Here is a 15,586-nt window from a genome sequence, read left to right on the forward strand (position 1 = left end):
AGATGCTGTAAAGAAAGCTTTTCATCTCTCACTTTTTAACCAGAATGTAATGTACCCTGCATAATGAAACACCATCTTGCAGTCTGTGAATGCACAGGCAGTTAGCTGAAGTGTTTACCTTTGAACTTTCCACTCTCGAGCAGCGCTCCTGATTCGTCCAAAGAGAAAAACTCCTCAATAGAGACAAAGTTGTAGTCTACCCCTGAGATTTCCTCCTCTCTGGGCTGTCTGGTTGTACCTAGGAGAGAAGAAAAAAACCCAAATTATTATGTCATACATCAGCATCACTGGGCTCAATACACCATCAGTTCTGACGTGGATGATGTATCAGTTAATCAAGACCCTTTCCTCTCGTCAGGGGTCATCAATCTGAGTTCAGTGTTGAAAAAAAATTGCAAATCAGCAGGTTATAAATAGCTTAGGATTACATAAGTACATAAGTTTGACAAAATAGATGAAATATGAAACAACCCTATCGCTCTATACAAGATTAATTTTACTGGTTAATTCAGAGCAGTGTCAAAAATTGTCTAAAAAGTAGAAATGGAGAGAAACTACAACATGCATTGATAATTACAACCAGACGGACGTTTGCTGATTGCAAATCAATGCAAATTTGCATTGATGCAGCTCTGCAGCAAAATGTAACACCGCTTCTAATTCACCACTAAGTTTCGTGAAATTTGGCAGGGTGGATTTCTCTTGTTAGGAAACAAATACACAAACAACTCTAAGCCCCAACCTGTACGCTGGCTCTCTCCTTGGCAGAGAAATAACCAAGTCGGCTATTCTTTTGTTTGTTTTTTTCTTTAATAAAAGGATTTCCATGTTGTTGTAAAAGCAGCCCAAGGTGAACAGAGCGTCCACAAACCAAACTTTACCCTTCGGCATGAAAAGCACAATGATGAGAAAAGGCATTTACCAAGGCCTCTTTATTATAAACAGATCAATAAGAACCGAATTAAACATTAATGAGGCACTGAGAAAGTCTTAAAGCCGCTCTATCACCATTGTGAAGATGGAGCACTCAGATGATCAATGGTCTGTCATCATAATTGATTCACATTGACCTTGGCCTGGAAGAGAACGGTGAGTCCAAGCCATGGCAGTAAAAGCATCCTGTGTCGTTGTGGGATCACTGAGGTAACGCTCTGTGCGTGCTGTATTTTAACCCCAATGCCAAATCTCCAACCAATTAAACACAAGTACAGACGTGGTGTGAAAAATATCACACCACACACCACAAAATTATCTTTCGCAAATCCAGTGGTGTAATTTTAATTTGCAAATTGAACACTGTGGCACCCATACTGACCTTGAAACAATTAATTCATTTCCCAAGACAAAAAAAAAAAAAGAAAAACCCAAACAAAAAAATCCCCAACCAAAGCCAAACTAAGGACAAATCTCTGTCCTTCTCCTAGAGGACCATATATGATGTCTGTGGATCCAGCAGGAGGGAGTCATACCCAGCTACCCTATAAAACCCATGATTAATGCACTGCTGTCCTGGGAGCAGCTCTCGCAGCCACAATGACACATACAGGACTTTATGCACACAAGTGCACACAAAGCCCCACAATGAGCCCTCACACACTCTGCAGCCAATTCACCCATGTAGTCACAGAGGCACCACACATTAGAGAGCATGAGGAATCTCCATCAGCCTGACCTGCTCTTTCTGAAGCGTAAAATGTATCTAAAAGTAACCTATGATGCTCCTCATTATTTACTGTCACATAGCTACTGTTACACTGGCAGGCTCTCATACCAAACATGGAAAATGTTAAAAATTATGAGTTCCAAGTATGAATAAGAAATCCTGGGTTTCAGACCTCTCTAAGCACTTGGCTTTAGACATATTCAAGGTTAATAATTTTAATTTGATCATCAGACATTAAAACATCAGCCCCACCCATCCATCTTCTGTTTCCAGGGGCAACCAATCAGAAGAAAGCCTGCCTTAAAGGGAGGGGGGCTTAAAGGCAGGGGAGCTAATCAAGACAAGCGATGAAATGAGAGGTTGAACCAAAGCACAGTATCACATGAAAACTGATTTTTTTTTAAACTGTGCATGCAAAGCTGCTGTAATATAGTACAAAAACTATAATATGCAGAACAGGTCAACTGTAGCATAAAGGCTACTGGCAAACAGTCAACAGTCAGACAGTCATTGTAGCTCGTACTGAAAACATCACCTACCTCACTGCTACAGTTATTATTAAACTCAGCATAAGTCATAAGTCAACTTGAGAGTTAGCTTGGTAGGATGTGAGCTCAGGTTAAGCCGGAGAGAGACAAAAAACAAATCAGGAGGTTTGCCCACAAAAAAAACAAAAACAACTTTTAAACAGGATTTATTTTTAAACTGCCCCACAGACGTGATAAATCTGTGTTACTGATCTTCTCTTCTGAAGCCACAATCACAAAGGACCAGAATTACCCAGAGTCAAAAGTCAAATTTCAGCCACAAATTACCTACTATACTTTGTCAGCCACTGAGGTTCCAAGATAATATTAGTCCAGTGTGAATCAGCATCACTGTGATTTGGATTTTTTTTTTTTACATTCCCTACACCTTTTCTTTTTCCATCTTTCCTAGAAGCTGGTTTACAAGCAGACTAGCTAGGACAGCTTGTTTCTAACTGAGGATGAGCAAAGGCAAGTATAAGATAAATATAAGGATTATTTCAAACTGTGAGCCATGCAAAGCTACTGTCATGTAGTGCAAAAATTACAAGATAGAGTTGGAAATTGGCACAATAGGTCCCCTTTAATGAACAGTATATGCTCAAATCACTTATGCACTTCTATATCGATTTGGTTTCATGCCTGTTGGGCTAACCTCTTTTTTTGTGTTATACTTCCACATGTTGAGTTTTCCAGTATGTGGCTTACTGTCTATGATGGCTTGAGATGGACATTTTCTCCAGTGATGTCTGACGCTCCAGTCCCAGCTTATTAGGAAACTGTTGACCACGTTTAAAGTGGATGAGAAGGGCTGATGTGATGCATTATCTGTATCAGATCAGGGTGGGTCTTGCACCTCTGGTTTCCAAAAATGGCAACAGAAAAAAAAACAACTATTCTTAGATGCTTTTCTTTAAAAAAAAAAAAAAAAAAATTAGCAGTTTCTTTTACTAATTAAAGATTTGATTGCAAATCTCCTGATGGCATCTGACATGTCTATGATTCTTCTCCTCCCCTCAGGACACACAGCATCACTCCAGCTGATATGGTGAGAGTCACAGATTCATTATCTATGCACCCTCCTCGGAGACATATATGACATGTCAGTGGGGAGACAGGATGGATTATTGACATCTTCTTTCCCGCCTGTCCCCGTATAAGCGGCGCTCTGATCCTCGGGGGACGGGGCGAGGGAGGGATTGAAGAGGTAATTACACAGAACTCTGTATCAACACCCAGAGAGAGCTGTCTGTCAAGATCACTGCACACAAATAGCCAACAATAAATCCTGCAGTTGAAAAGGGCACAGAGAGTCTGGGTGACATGCTGGAGCAAGCATATTAGAATAACTAAATGATGATGTTTCTTATCTCCGACTCACTCAGAAGACAATTATAAAAGTCTTTTATGGAGGAGAAAGAGAAACAGCCAGCCTTGATACCGTGACATTGGTTCTGAATCATCCAAGGGCACATGTGCAAATGCGATTATAGAAATATGGATGGGAAAGTTGAGGAGGGTCATGTAAATTCTGCAAAGCATGAATACAGAACAAAATAACGGGAATGAAAAGACAAAAAAGAACCATCTGTATAAAAGAACAGAACACAGGGTGCAGGATTGTTTATTGAGCATGTACCTGTCCTCCAAAGCTACACAGCGATCATCCTCTCTGCACACACAGGGCTATTAGACCGCAGCCGTCCCCTCCTCCACTTTGGCACTGATAGACATTTGCTTTTAATTTAATTCCACCTCAGAATTATTGATACAGTAGCCTGCATTTACTTAGTTCTGCAATTCATTTCCATTTTTATGCACTGTCCTCTTGACTGAGCCTTTGTAATGTTATTTCTTACATCAGTGCCAGCTTGAATATCAGAGAACATTGTCTCATCAAAAGGGTTTAAGGACTGAAATAGCTCATTGGTACTGAGCACAGTTTCCAGGGAAGAACTATCTACACATAAAAAAGCGAATCAAAACTGAGGTCTTCTCGTACCATCTTTGCTTCCCTACGGCAAACACGTTTTTAAAACCTGAACTGAGGCTAATTACTCATTGTATTAGATAATTCAACGAGATGTTGGAGGGAGCAGTAGGAGCACGCACATGATCCTGAAGGGGGCCACAATGAGCCACTGATGAAAACTCTTCAGCTTTAAGTTCCTGTTAAACACAGCTGCCTACTTGTACAAAAACAACAAAAAGGAAGAAAATTCAGCTTCTACGTATCTACAAGTGATCAAATTTGAAATGTGATCGGTTCGGAGATGCTTATGCTGCTATAAGCAAGAGATGAACAGCATCTTTGTGGTGTCATCTACAGCAGGTCAGGGGATTGCACTTGCAGGGGCTGAGTCTGCCTTATTGTCACTCTTACTAAAATAAAGCACCCAGGGATGGGAGGTAGTTTGCCAAGTTTGGATCCTCTGGACTGTTTCAAGTGATAAATCAATATCTAATCAATATGGATGTATAGGTATACATATATGAATCCTCTGTTTCTCAAACTAACGTGTGAAATCATTTAACAACCATTTATTGTGTATATAAAGATCCCCTCCTTATTGATACCGTTCTCATTACAAAACAGCTGAAAGACTTAATGTTAATTTGGGCGATTCAGTCCCTGAGCAGCTGCTTGTGTAGATGCATGGCTAAGTAATGAGGGAGTGTGGCTAAAATTGCAATTACACTGTAATGACAATAAGCATGCAGTATACTGAGAGATGCAGTTTAAACTCTTTTACACACTTCTCAACCGCTCCTTGTTCTGTCAGCAAGTGCGTCATGTGGTGCGGGGGCAGATTGTCCCACATGACCTACTTCATGGACTAAAGGAGAGATTAGCAACAAAACTCCACACTGCCACGACAAGGTTAACAATACTGACACACGAGGTGGGTTGTATATTTAACACTACCACCTGAAGAAAATAAAGGAAAAAAAGCCCCCCAGCAACAACAACAACAACAACAAAAAAGATATTATTAAAGAAAGCCAGGAAAATACAACAAAACACAAAGCTTCTCTGATAAAACTCTACTCAGCTGTTATATCCTCTGGCTGTTTCCAGTGACGTCATATTACAGAGGATTAAGATAGCAACAGATGCACTACAACTAGCTGCCTTTGGCTGCCATTGTGCTTGATTTTAGTCATAGGCATCAAAATGAAACGGCGTTTGCAGACCACAGGCTTGATTTTCAGGACATGATGCAAACACCAGGACAAAAGAAAAAACTTGTTAAGCATGAATAGAATTAGATATCCCACCAAACAAACGGTCAAACAGCTTATGGATGTGGATTGTAAACATGAGACTACCACTCAGGAAAAGGCTCAGTGTTGTGACAATACAAATGGTTGCTGTTACAGTTCAGTCAGCTTTACTAAAAGCTGATTTAAAATATATGTATTTCTCATATGCCAACGTTTAATATTTCATAAAAAAAATAACTCCATACAAATATACACTGACACAAGAAAGTGATCAAAGCAATTCTGCTGGCTCAAATGCTAATTAACACCATCATGTTTACATGGCAGGAACAATGAGACTGGTGTAAAAACAAAATATTAGCAACTAATAAAAGAGACATGCCCTTATAAATCGGTATTTTCATTCAATTCAGTACAATTTCATTGAAATGAACTGAATTACACCTGGAGACAATACATTTGCTATTAGGGCATGCCACATGGTAGCATCAGGACACAGGTGATGAAACTGCAGTAGACAAGATAAGATATACAAAGGCAAGATACATACAGGAATACTGGATATAAAGATAAGAAGTGAAACCCAGGAGATGACTTACAAGGTACAGCACGGAGGTAGAGGTTCTCTCTGATGACCTGCTGAAGTTGGCTGTCCACTGATCCGGGTGTGAAGCACTTACTCAGATACAACCTGAGGTCCTTACACAATGTGGGACCTGAGGGAAGGGCACATAAAATAAGTTTGGCATAGAGATGAGGAAGGAGAGAGAAAAAGAAATAAATCAGCTCAGTAAGCATAAACAGTAGGATGATGCATGCTTAAATTTATCTAAAGCGCTAACCTTTACTCCAGACAAGCTGGATTTAACACCAGTACTTTACAGCCTGCTGATGTCTCTATATCACTTCATAGTAGCTCCTGAGAATTAAACGTGCCTGTCCAAGTTCCTCGTGCATATACCTACAACAGCCTACTGAGGTTAATTGTTCCAGACACAACGGTAGAGGCTGTCACCAGAGGAGGCAGAGCCGATCAACACAGCGGGGCTTTGTTTCCTCTCTGATCTCTTAATATCGTCTCGCGTGCTTTACGGCCTTTGATGGCAGGCCGCGTGCTGTTATGGATGGACTGAGCGTGTCTCCTGTTTGTCACTCTGACAGACGACCATTCTGTCAGTGCTTCCCCTGAAGGCTGTCGCCGAGCCATCCACACTCCTGTCACCCCCTATCCATACTGGCTGTTACAGTGGTTCTGCCTAGGAGCAGGCAGAATTTACAGAGGATCAGTGATATAACTTTATTAGTGGAGGCAGCATGTACATATGACTGGTCACATATGGCTGCTGCCTGTAAAGGGAAATGAATCTAGCCTGCCGCCCTTTGGGAGAAATGGCGGCTTTGTTCGTGATGTTACGAAACAGCTGCTATTTTCTAGTCTGCTGAAGAGCAAAATTCAAATCTGAACTGAATGAACTGACAGTGTTTAAGCATATGTCTGAAGCCAGGAATAACAGCAATGCAAAGAAGATTTTCTGGAGCTTTGCTGTCATCAAAACCACAGAATGAAATTTTAAAGTTGGGTATTTTCGATTTGTGTGGCATCACTGCTCTTTGTTTTCTCTCTGCAGCATTAATGCTTGCTTCCTCTCGGGACTGTAGCCTGATGTCAGTATTCCGAGGCAGGAGCAGAGGGAGTTGTAGTAGTAGGAGTAGCAGAGGAGGTGTGGTACAGAAACCCAAAGCATCAGATCATCCATCACTGTCCACACCACATGCAGTCAAGCTGCACAGAGAGGACCAGGCAGACTTCAGAAATGATAATGGATCTACCGGTAGCAGAGCGACCAGGAGCAAAGGTCCCCATTTACGCCTCTGTGGCCAAATCGCCCATCAATCTAGCGAGCAAGGCCATCGGGAGGTGCAGTCAGGTGACACTTTGGTGACATATCGTTCTGTCCGCAGCCGACAAAGACATCCGTTCCCCCAGCCCCCTGTTCTAAACATCAAGGCCCCACTACGAGTGACAGGCAACTCGATTGCCACACTCTTGTCATGTGTCATCAAACATTTTGAACTCCTACCCACATGTTAACCAGTCCTCTCGACATAATTGACAAGCACAAATCAGCAGAGCAGAACACTACAGACCGACGATTTGGAGTGTGAGAGCTCGGGGGAGGGAGGGTGTTATTGTGCAGGAATATCATGGATGACAGCTTGGAAGCAAGTGTAGCAGATTGTTTGGGTGTAGACAGATGAAACAAGTGCAATGGCGTGCAAGATAAACAGTGATAAGTCACTGTAAACTGTCTACAGTAAGAGTGTGGGAATTTCAGATTAAGAATTAAGATATGTGAAGGGCCTTACCAGAAACAAAGCAGACCTGTGTTCACACATTTCATCGCCTTTGTGCCCATAATTTGCTCATCTATTTAAATGAGTTGCAGACTAATATGTTGGCTGTTTTGGGTGCTGAGTCATACCTGGTGACACAGTTTTGATGCGGATAGGATGGGGGCAAGAGTTGAGGATACCACGGACATCTCCTAATGTCATCCCTAAAACTGGTGTTCCCCCAATCTCTAGGATGATGTCACCCACAGTGAGGCCACCACCCGGGGCTGACGTGACAAAGGGAAACTCTCCATAATCTGCTCCTCCACCGATGGCGATCCCCAGCTCTCCCGACGAACCTTGCAGAGGTACAAAGCTGTCTAGCACCTTTGAACGCCAGTGCAGCTTCTTCACCGCCGACTTAGACATGGCAAATGAACTGTTGAGAAAAGGAAACGGGTGTTTAGTGAGCGAGCAGAAGGCATCAGACAATAAAAAAAAGGAGGGGGAAAAGTGTCGGTTACATAACAAGGAAGAGAAAGAACCTGTGACTTCATGTTATTTAACCTTTGTCAGTTTGCAGATGCCTACTGCCTGTGGAGTTGCTGCGTTTCACATCAGAGAGTCATGAATAATTCTAGCGTCACAGGTTAGGATGGCAGCTTGAAAGTCAAGAACGAGACAACATGGAAAATGTGTCTATGTTTTATGCAAACATACAACAACACAACAGCCAAATGACTGTCCAGCCAAAAGACTGAGAGAAACTTTCCCTCATGCTCACTGTGCTCTTGGCTGACGTTTTATTTATGTGTAAACAGGCAGCACGGCCATGAGTGCACAGCCACAGTCACATGGGAAAATCGAGTGTGAGTTTGATGGAGGTATGAGAATCCATTTTCACATACTTGTCTTTATCCATACGTTTTCTAGATCATCAATAACCACGCCATTTATTTTCCCATGGATAGATTCTGCTACGCTCTGCTAGGGTGATGTTTTGTCCACTAATGGCAGCTGGTTACGGTAAAGAAGAGAAATAATAAGGCAAAGCTGTACTGAAATACAGTTTTGGGTTGTTGTTTTTTTGTTAAAACACATTTCCTGGAGAGCAGCTGTGTGTTGGGGTGGGGTGGGAGGGTGCAGGAGGATGTAGCTGGCACGGTGAAGATTTGTTTGAGTCGTTCCTGATGTGACAGCTGCACTGCCAGAGAACAGACATGTTCCTCTGACATTATCAGAGCAGCATTGTCACCTTAATACACGGTAAGACAGAGCCACACAAGGCACTATATCACAATCAAAAAGACAAACGATGTGTGGAATAAAAGCTTTAGAAGTCAGGCAGGCAGATTCAATTTCCTTTGGGCAGCGTTTGGCAGGCTTTTGCCCTCAGTTTCCAGTCTTTATGCTAAGTTAAGCTACCTACCCCCCGGCTCAGGCTTCATAATTACCATAGCAACATGATGGTGATATCAATATTCTCATCAAACACAATTAAGAATATTTCTTACTTACTTTGGAACACCTCCACTAAGTCAATTTTGCTTAAATACAATATCCCAAATGGATACTACTGATTTCCACTTCCAGTGTGGCCAGGAAATAAGCCATTACACTTCACCAAGATGCAATCCTCTTAAAAGGCTGTGGTGACCCCTGGCTAGGCAGGGTTAACATGCACAGCACCAGACCCAGAGCTAGTAGGGAGGCCCTAGGGTCCTCTGACCCAACAGACCTAATAAGTCTGCTTCAAAGAGTGAGAGAAGGACAGGATATTTCTAATCCTTTCCAGCTGACTGGCAAATCGACTTGCAGATCTGACAGAGATCCTCTTCCATCCTCTGCTGCTGCTCAGTTAAAGAAGGGAGGTCCCTGGTGTGTGTGTTTTTTTTTATAAGATTGAATTATAAAAAACAGAACCATGAAACCCAGAAATACAGATGGGTTGTTTGTGTTTTTGCAGTGCACTCAGTGAGTAACAGGAGAGGAGAGAAAAAGGGAAAAGCAGAGGTCAGATGGAGATCGAGAGGCGCCACCCTGCCTGAGGGCTGGTGTAGGACTCACTTATTTGACCTTGCAGGACTTCAGCTCAGGCAACATGAGTCAAAACTAGAGAAATAGTTGAACCCCAAAACACACATTTCTTTCTAGAACAACAGCCTGCCACTGTTGTTCAAGCACACTTGAATTAAACACAATCAAACAAGTAGCGTTGTTTATGCCAGCATATTTCAGCCTGAAATTATGCTTATCGCTTCAGTCTTGCCAAACAGTGCCCCCAGTCCCTCTCTCTACCCCACTGTGAAACCTTCTGCAGCTACACTGTCGACCTGCTTCTCCGAAGTCAGCCAGCCATCCGCCCACACAGAAAACACAGCAATACAGCGTGCATTAAGGGTGGCGTGAGGCCAGAATACAAACAAAAGCAACTTTTTCCCATTTAATCATATTGTACACAACATCTGCATCGTCCCTGAATAATAAGTCTATAAGCCGTTGGTCTTTTCATGATTTATCTAAAGATTTCTGGGAACGTCTCAACAGTAAAGATTAAAAAGCTTAAAATAAAACCACTCATAGGTATAAAGCAGTATTCTGTTGGAACTACACAGTCGCATTGTGTTTCTGCCTAACGTGTGTTGCCTGAGATGTAGTTGTTGTCTTGACCTCCTGCGTCTGATGGGGGTTTAATGAGCCACAGCCTGTCAGGTTGTTGAAGCCTGACTCGTCCCGCTGCAGACACACACTCTGACACTCTCTCTCTCTCCCTGCTGTTGGTGTTGACACTACAAACTGGCCCTGCACGCTCATCTTACCATGTTCATTAAAAACACATTGTCATCAAGCCTGGGGAGGAGCAAGGGCTACTGACTCTACGCATCTACGCTTATCATGTTAGATTTAATAGATTACTAAGAAATCATTTGTTTGCATTTAATATAATTTTGAATATGATGATCTTACCTGTATCAGACCATATCTGTATAAATCAGTTACTCCACATAGCTGAAAATTAAGCTAATACAGGAGTGGCATGAATTGCAATTCCTTGAATGGCAAGTTTTTAAAAACTGAAAGAGGAAGAAAGAACCAATCTACATGGACTTCCATGTTAAAATAAACGACAGAGCAGAAATTTCATTTAGTCTCCATAGCTAATTTCCACCTTTATGTCAACTGTAATGACTGATTTCTTTCCCCTTTTTTAAATTACTGACCTGTTTAAACTATGTTAAGTGATAAGGTTTAAAGCCAGAGCTGGATGTTAACTAGGATAGCAGTGCAATAATGGTCTCCCAAAGACTGTATATGAAAGATCAAGATAGCTTCTGGGCCTAAATGTGAAGCCTGTGTGGAAGTCTTTTAAACCTGGATTATCTCTGATGACCACTAGTTGCACAAAGAAGTCTGCATGCTCCTATGGAAAATTGCCCTCAGCTCAGTAATCACTTTCCTAATGAGTTTGGCATAGTACGCTATGATGCTCATTTTGATGGATTTGATTGACAAATGGCTACTATATGAGCATGCGCTGGCAAAATAGGACTTTACAAACCAATAGATGTTATCAATGCAACTTCGTCCATGTTTTAAATAGTCTGCAGTGCCACCTCAGCAACATCCAGGAAGCTGTTTCTTCAGTTTTAGTGTGTTAAATTCTAGCAGTTTACATGTATGTTGTTTAGCATTAATTAACAGACAGCGGTTGCCAAGCATTAACCAGTAACTTAGCATTCCACTTTCTGATTCACATATATTTATTTTTGGTTCCAAAAATCCAAGATGGCAATGGCCATAATGCTACAAAATAGGCTTCAAAAGGAGAACACAACCCAAGAGGTGATATTGCCTTTAGCCTATTGTATGAAAACATGAATGAATTTTCTGAAATACTAATTAGATTTTGTGTCGTATGAAATTTCCTTTGATCAAAATCGCAATACGTGACTGCTTGAACTGATTATGAGATGAAAATGATGAGCTCTTAATCATCCTCTCATGCTGATTCAAAACAAACCTAAAAATATGCAGCTCTGCTAGAAGCAATGTGACTGTGTTTTAAGCTAAAGTCAGCCACATGTTCCCAATAAGCATGGCAACATGCTGAGAGATAACAGCTGTAGTTTCTACCTTGTTCTTGATCTTATCAACCATCTTATCAAATAAAGAGCAGTAAAAGGGATCCCAGCAGTTTTGCAAGGATTTGGGCCCAAACCATAAACACAGGACTAATTGAAATATTAAATTATTAAATATTAGTTTTAAGATGTTGACAAATAAAAAGTGAATCACTAAAGTCTAAGGAGCTTGGAAAGAGAGTGACTGGACTTCATTAAGTTGCTTGAACGAAACTTAAAGAAGTCCAGCCGTTTTCTTTCCAAGCTCCTTGGACTACCATGAGCTGGATGACTGAGAACCTGCACAGGCATGTCAGACATGTATCACTAAAGTTGTAAGACTAATGAAGCTGATCCTGTGGAAACATAAATCTGTGTACTTAATGCCAAATCAATCAAGAGGTACACTATAAGGAAACAGGAACCAAGTTACCTTCACGTTACACCTACTGGAGCTGCTTGAACATGGAAACCTATGTTATGAAGCACCCAGTGCGCAGTTTTTGTGCTGATGTTAATGTCAGAAGAAGTTTGGAATTCTATGATGTCAAAGCTCTGCTACTTCAAGACTCACGCTTCGACTTTGCAATAACACCACTTAGTAAGTCATTGACTATCTATGAGGAAAGAAATTTCACAAATTTGTTGCAGCGGTGACATTCTTTAAAATAATCAGTGACAAAATTTTGTGAAGGCAGACTGCATGGCTAGGTGTTTGATTTTGATTTATACTTGATTTTATACATTTTATTTTTATACAATGGAACTAAAAACACCTGAATTAAAAGATAAAAAGGTGTGGTCCAATGCTTTTGTCAATATAGTATCTTTCCACTATGAAACACATCAAATAGTGACATGGAAGACAGTAGGATTCATCCACTGGGGGCTGTAATTGCCTGTACATAATTTAATAGCAATTCATTACACAGTTATGAGCTTAATATGGACCAAAGTAATTGCCCCACTAGCACTGCTATAAGTAAAGCCATTCTGAGAGCATGAATTACATAGACTGAACAATATGCAGGGTCACGGATATCTAAGCCTATAAAAAGAATGCGCTATAGAGATTCCTGACCTTTAGGTCAGAAAAGAGCTGACCAATACATATCCTGTTTCACTGACTTCCTCTGCACCAGTGAGGATCTCTATAGTTTGCAACCTCTGCCTTTCAGTGTAATTTCAACCCCCACAGTGATCTGTCAGGGGCAAAACACACAACTCCTTGATTTAGTCTATTCTTAGTGCCCATTTTTTTCCTCATCATATCTGTTTATTCAGAAACTACAGTGCATGTGCTAGAGGCTACGAGTCAGTGTATAACACAAACAGCTGTGCCTCACAGATTTCTGTATGAAAATGTCTTTTTGCCCTGAACTACATGAGCACTCATTATCCACAGAACATTTGTCGTTCTTAGCTAATTAACCACAATAGTTATTTTTCCAATAAAAGAAAGTGAAAGTGCACTTTAAGCCTCAACACAATATAATAACACCTTCTGAAACAGCAGTGCAAAAAGCTGCATTTATAGGTAACAAAATCCTTTACAGTGATTAGTCTAAAAGGCCATTTTACCCCTGGCAGTTCATAGTCATGATCAGAATATTTTTATTACACGACAAATTAACTTAGCGGTTATTTCAGGTTGGATCTCGAGGGTGTTAATTTATTAAAGTTACAGAGATGAGTTTTGCCATGGAGCTCAATAATTCAAAGTCAACTTGAAGCAACGAAGCAAGGACAAGAGGGAATAGCACTTGACATTGGGCCGGACGATGTCTTGAAAGACCTTCAAGAAGAAAAAAAAAAACCCCACAGGTGTAAGCAAAACACATCAGTTAAGACGGGTGAATAATTGAATTGCTCGGTAAAAAGTGTCTCTGGTGAGGCCAGCAAAACAAGAACATCTTGTCGTGACAGATTTATCCAGCAGGGCGAAGCCAGGGTGCACAGACTTCCATTCAAAACAGCACTTAAAACAGTTTTATTGACCACACAGCTGTTAGCAATGAATTTAACCTTCGTTTTGGCACCTCAACACCTATTCTCAAAGTCTGCCTGTATCGATAATAGAGGTCCAGCTTTATGGGGAAAGCAGCGACTGTCAGCTCTCGTGATTCTCCACATGTTCCTGATGTCTATCTAGATGCCGGCCCTCATCCCCATCAAAGCCGTCTCTCAGCTTGTAGATCACTCTCTGACATAATCAGCTTTGACAAAAGCAGAGTTTGTTCAACTTCTTCCAAAGATGAGAAACTTTTAACGCAATCAGCGTTTTGCCTCTGAGTCATTGCTCTAATCAAACGCTGCTCTCCCCAGTTTAATCATCTCATTTTAAATCTTCACGTCATTAATTGTTGTCCTGCTGCTTCACGAAGCAGCAGAACTAGTATGTGCTCATAAAAGCTTCTTGGTTGCTTTGACTTGGTGGAGTCACGCTTGCTCTGCTGTCCACATTTTGTTGCAGCTCTAAATGGAGCCTCCAGTAATGAAATTAGCCTGGGCAATTAGCTCAGCTACAATGCTCTTTGAATTTATGTAAGCTTATTTTGTATTTCATGCATGCTCGCTGAAATGCAAGGCGACGAACAGTTGTCTTTCCTAAATGTAAATTCCGGTGGATATTGATGAACTGACTTTGTGTTTTGTCAGCTAGAATGTGACCAGCATGCCTAAGCGCTCCATTTGTTGGTCTCTCTGCAAATGCTGGCAATGAATAAACAGAACACAACAACAAAACAATAAGAGAGGGTTTGTTTGTTTTTATACAACTCTGCATAAGACAGTCAGCATGACTGTGCATTACATAATAATTACTGACCAACAACACTATTGCTCCACATCAAACCTTTGAAACGGCTATAATAAATGTCCACTGACATTCATGACACTGCGTGACACTGAAGCAGAAACAGTGTTTTTACTATTGCTGATTAGATAATCCAGAGAAGGTACAGTAAACAGATGAAAAAGGAACAAAGTCAAATAATTTTTGATCCTTGTTTCATGTGTTAGGATTTCCTGCTAATTTATTTCTCATGACTTTAAATTGAATTAAGTGTTACATTAATTATTTTCATAATCATTTAATCTCCTGCTTATTTTTCCAAATATTGCATCAACTTCTAAATCTGTAAAATGTAAAAACAACAACAAAGGCCCAGCATGATGTCTGACATTTCAGTCAGACGGCAGCTCTAGTTAGTGTTCAACATCAAAGCTCCAAGCTCAGCACTTCCTAATACACTCACTGCCACTTTATTAGGTATACTTGTAGTATCAAATGAATGAATTAGCTAATCACAAGGCATCAACTGAGTGCACTTAGGCAGACCTAATAATGTTATGAAGTTCAAACTGAGCATCAGAGTGAGGAAGATTTAAAGGACTTAAAAGTGGTGTGGTCGTTGCCAGAGGGGCTGTTCTAAGTATTTCAGCAATTGCGGATCTACTGGGATTTTTTCCACACATCAATTTCTGGGATTTTTGAAAAAAAAAGGAAATATCCAGTAAGCAGCAGTTCTCTGGGTGAAAATGCCTTGTTTATGTCAGAGGTTAGAGGACAATGGCCAGACTGCCTCAAGCTGATAGGCAACAGTAACCACTCAGTAAAACCAAGGTATGTAGAAGACATCGCTGAACACACGTCAAACTGTGAAGCAGATGGGCTAAAGGGGCACTAGACCACATCAGGTGCAACTCCTGCAAGC

General features: G+C 41.0%; 1 protein-coding gene across 3 annotated transcripts in view; it reads right to left on the reverse strand.

Moving 5' to 3' along the window:
- magixb (MAGI family member, X-linked b) overlaps window positions 1–15,586 on the reverse strand; it is a 50,859-nt gene that overhangs the window by 29,045 nt on the left and 6,228 nt on the right. For all 3 annotated transcript variants that reach the window (XM_084917090.1, XM_084917089.1, XM_084917091.1), the window contains exons 2-4: window positions 7,899–8,188; window positions 6,015–6,131; window positions 119–238 (exon numbers count right to left, since the gene is read on the reverse strand). In XM_084917090.1, coding sequence (XP_084773216.1) covers window positions 119–238; window positions 6,015–6,131; window positions 7,899–8,178 — 517 coding nt within the window. In that variant the 5' untranslated portion in view covers window positions 8,179–8,188. The remainder of the gene's footprint in view (window positions 1–118; window positions 239–6,014; window positions 6,132–7,898; window positions 8,189–15,586) is intronic.

This window comes from Perissodus microlepis, chromosome 20 (genome assembly GCF_051167445.1).
Source record: "Perissodus microlepis isolate ML-2025 ecotype Zambia chromosome 20, ASM5116744v1, whole genome shotgun sequence".
Classification (NCBI taxonomy): Eukaryota; Metazoa; Chordata; class Actinopteri; order Cichliformes; family Cichlidae; genus Perissodus; species Perissodus microlepis.